The sequence below is a fragment of the Equus quagga genome, unplaced genomic scaffold, assembly GCF_021613505.1.
Source record: "Equus quagga isolate Etosha38 unplaced genomic scaffold, UCLA_HA_Equagga_1.0 81207_RagTag, whole genome shotgun sequence".
NCBI lineage: Eukaryota > Metazoa > Chordata > Mammalia > Perissodactyla > Equidae > Equus > Equus quagga.
The window spans coordinates 12,482-15,443 of record NW_025803314.1 but is presented as its reverse complement, the minus strand read 5'-3'; the positions used below and the strand labels follow the sequence as shown (position 1 = coordinate 15,443).

Sequence of the window (2,962 nt, the reverse complement as noted above, 5' to 3'; positions counted from 1 at the left end):
TGTCTCTGAGCCTCCTCCTCTAAGACCTATAAATACAGGTGACTCTGTGCTCCCCACCCACACCGGCTCCTGCTCTCCCATCCAGATCCTGACCTCCAGTTGACTCCCAGCCATGAGGACCCTCACCCTTCTTGCTGCCCTTCTCCTCTTGGCCCTCCAGGTCCAGACTCAGAGTCTTGAAGAGACAGCCGACCAGGTTCCTGCCCAGGACCAGCCTGGGGCCGAGGCCCAGGACATGACCATCTCCTTTGCAGGAGATGAACGCTCCGCTCGAGAGGCTTCAAAAAGTGAGACATCAGCCATCTTACCATGGGGTCTGCAGTCCCAATGTGCCACAAACTAGCCAAGAAATCTCTAGAAAATGAGCACTTTAGATTCAGAGGTTCTTCAAGGGTTCTTTGTACACCAAAGGGTTTGAGTCCATGACTCAGGCATGTGCAACACAGCAGCTTCATCAGCAGAGAATAAACAGGCTGTTACAAGGGCCTCAGTACATGGAGGTTGGGATCAAACTAGGTTTGTGGATGAGGTGGGGTGAGGAGTAGGTAACCCTGAGTTGAGAGGTGGATCGTTGGAGAAGGCAGGAAATACACATGTACATGATAGACAAGGATCAGAAAAAAAATTGAAATTCTGTGCTGCTGATACGTACCCGGTAAGACTTCATGTGAATTATGATAAAAAGTTGGATTCTATCCACCCTAACACGGCTGGTACTGTCTGTTGTAAGCACACACATCGCCTCTTAGTACATCCCCATGAGGCTGGCTCTACATTCACTCCCTCCCTCCTTCCCCTTTGCCTGACCCTCTCCTTCCTTCTGATGCCTTCCAGGACTAATCGTCTGCACGTGCAGACGCCCCTGGAGCTGTCGTTTGGGTGAACGCCACTCTGGGACCTGTAGAGACAGGCAAGGCCTCATTTACAGGCTCTGCTGTCGTCGCTGAGCTTGTGCATGGAGACTGAAAGCAGCGCGAGATTCCATTTGATAACCCGGAAAATGGTTTACTCTTTGTACCTTCCACCTTTTCTTAATGCCTTCTCCAAAATAAACTTTAAGCATTAAACTCAGTGTATCTGGCATTTTTCTACTCTCTCCTTTTTTTGCCTTTTCACATGGCTTATTTCTATGGTTCACTTGTATAGAGAATTCTGCCCAAAATGGTCTTCGTTAAATTTACTGGTGTTTGAGTCTCAGTGCTGAAAAATTAGAGCATCATACCGCAATAACAAAAATGGCAAAAATGAAAATAATTATTAATTTCAATTTTTTATCTGTAAAATTTGGTTCATTCATAATGGTACTCAAAAGAAGGAAGTAACTATGAAAAGTACCAGAAGATGTTGTTTACTCAAGGAAAGGTGGATCGAATAGGCTATGTTTATTCCTTAAATTTCAGACGTGAGAGGGCATTGATATATATGAATATTGTTCTTGCTTTAAGCAGGTATGTTATGTATAGATACATATTCTTTTCTAACTGTTTCAATAAGAGAGAATGAACAAAAGCTTCACTGAGCTACAAGTCGGGAAAAAGTAAGAACTGTAGCAAAACCATAAAATACCAACCAGCATCAGTGGTCTCAATTAATGCCCAGACAGAGGGGGAGTCCAGAAGCTAGTCCGTAGAGGTGGTCATGCCCAGTGGCCAGTGAAATAGTGGCTCGTCCTTTGCACCCCAAAAGATAGATTAGGCCAATGTCCAATGAAGGAGTTGGTCTCAACTCTTCACCTCTTCAAAGACATTGAGACTATTAATGATAATAAACCCCTACTAATTTTAATAAAATTCTGGCAAGAAATAAATGTTTATAATAATGCTAATGAACCAACTCAATCCATCATAATGATGAGACAATTGCTCATACACTTACAGTCATGCAAAAAATTAAAGAACATCTTATCTATCAGAAAGGCAATTATCTCAATTTAAAATTTCTATAAAAGGCAGGGATTAAGAGTACCATGACATAATAAAAGAAACCATTTTATTACAAAAAAGGTCTTCACCTGATAATAACCAGGGGTTCAAGTTTGAATCATCCTGGAGACACACCATGTACCTTTCGTGATGGAGAGTCAGCTGTTTGACATCCAGACCTGCACGGCTGCAGAAAATCAGGTGACCACACAAATCAATGGTGTCTGTCTAAACTGCATGCATTAGTCAGATTCTCCAAAGAAATACAACCAACAGGATGTGTATATACAGAGAGATTTATTTTAAGGAATTGTGATTAAGGAGACTGGTAAGTCCAAAATTGCAGGGTGGGCCATCAGGCTGGAGACCCAGGGAAGAGTTGATGCTGCAGTTCAAGTCTGAAGGCAGTGTGTGAGCAAAATTCCTTCCAGCCCAGGGGAGGTCCGTGTTTGTTCTATTCAGGCCTTCAGCTGACTGGATGAGGTCTACCCTCATTATGGAGGGCAGTTTGCTTTACTCAAGGTCTACCTATTTAAATATTAATCTCATTCACAAAACACACTACAGATACATTAGACTAATGTTTGCTCAAGTACCTGGGCACTGCGGCCTAGCCAAGCTGACAGAGAAACTTAACCACCACACAGGACCTTCATTTGTACTGGGCAATCTTCTCAGTCCCCCAAGTCCGACTTTGCTCTCATTCTTCAGAGGGGTGCAATAATATCTTCTTTCCACTGTATTCTCTATCATATTTTTTTTTCCAAAATTCATGAACTTAAAATTTAAAGACGTCTTTGATCTACATGGAAATGTCATGCGATAGAGGTTTTGCTTTGTTTTATTTTGATAGCTATCTATAATTGTGTAATAGATACCATCTTAGAATCAAGAAAATAGGATGATACTGGTTAATATCCATGATTCACTTCACTGAGTCAGCATTGCTCTGACTGCCTCAGCTGTCCCACCAGGAGGCAGGAAAGAGATGAACTTCAGATCTGAGAGATGAGGAAGGGATACCTGGTACATGGTGACCA

General features: G+C 42.6%; 1 protein-coding gene across 1 annotated transcript; it reads left to right on the top strand.

The window, feature by feature from the left end:
- Positions 1 to 112: 112 nt before the first annotated feature.
- LOC124234496 (alpha-defensin 1-like) lies at positions 113 to 947 on the top strand. The gene is made up of 2 exons (XM_046651845.1): positions 113 to 287; positions 835 to 947. The coding sequence occupies exons 1-2, from the start codon at positions 113 to 115 to the stop codon at positions 945 to 947; spliced, it is 288 nt and encodes a 95-aa protein (XP_046507801.1).
- The last annotated feature ends 2,015 nt before the right edge of the window (positions 948 to 2,962 follow it).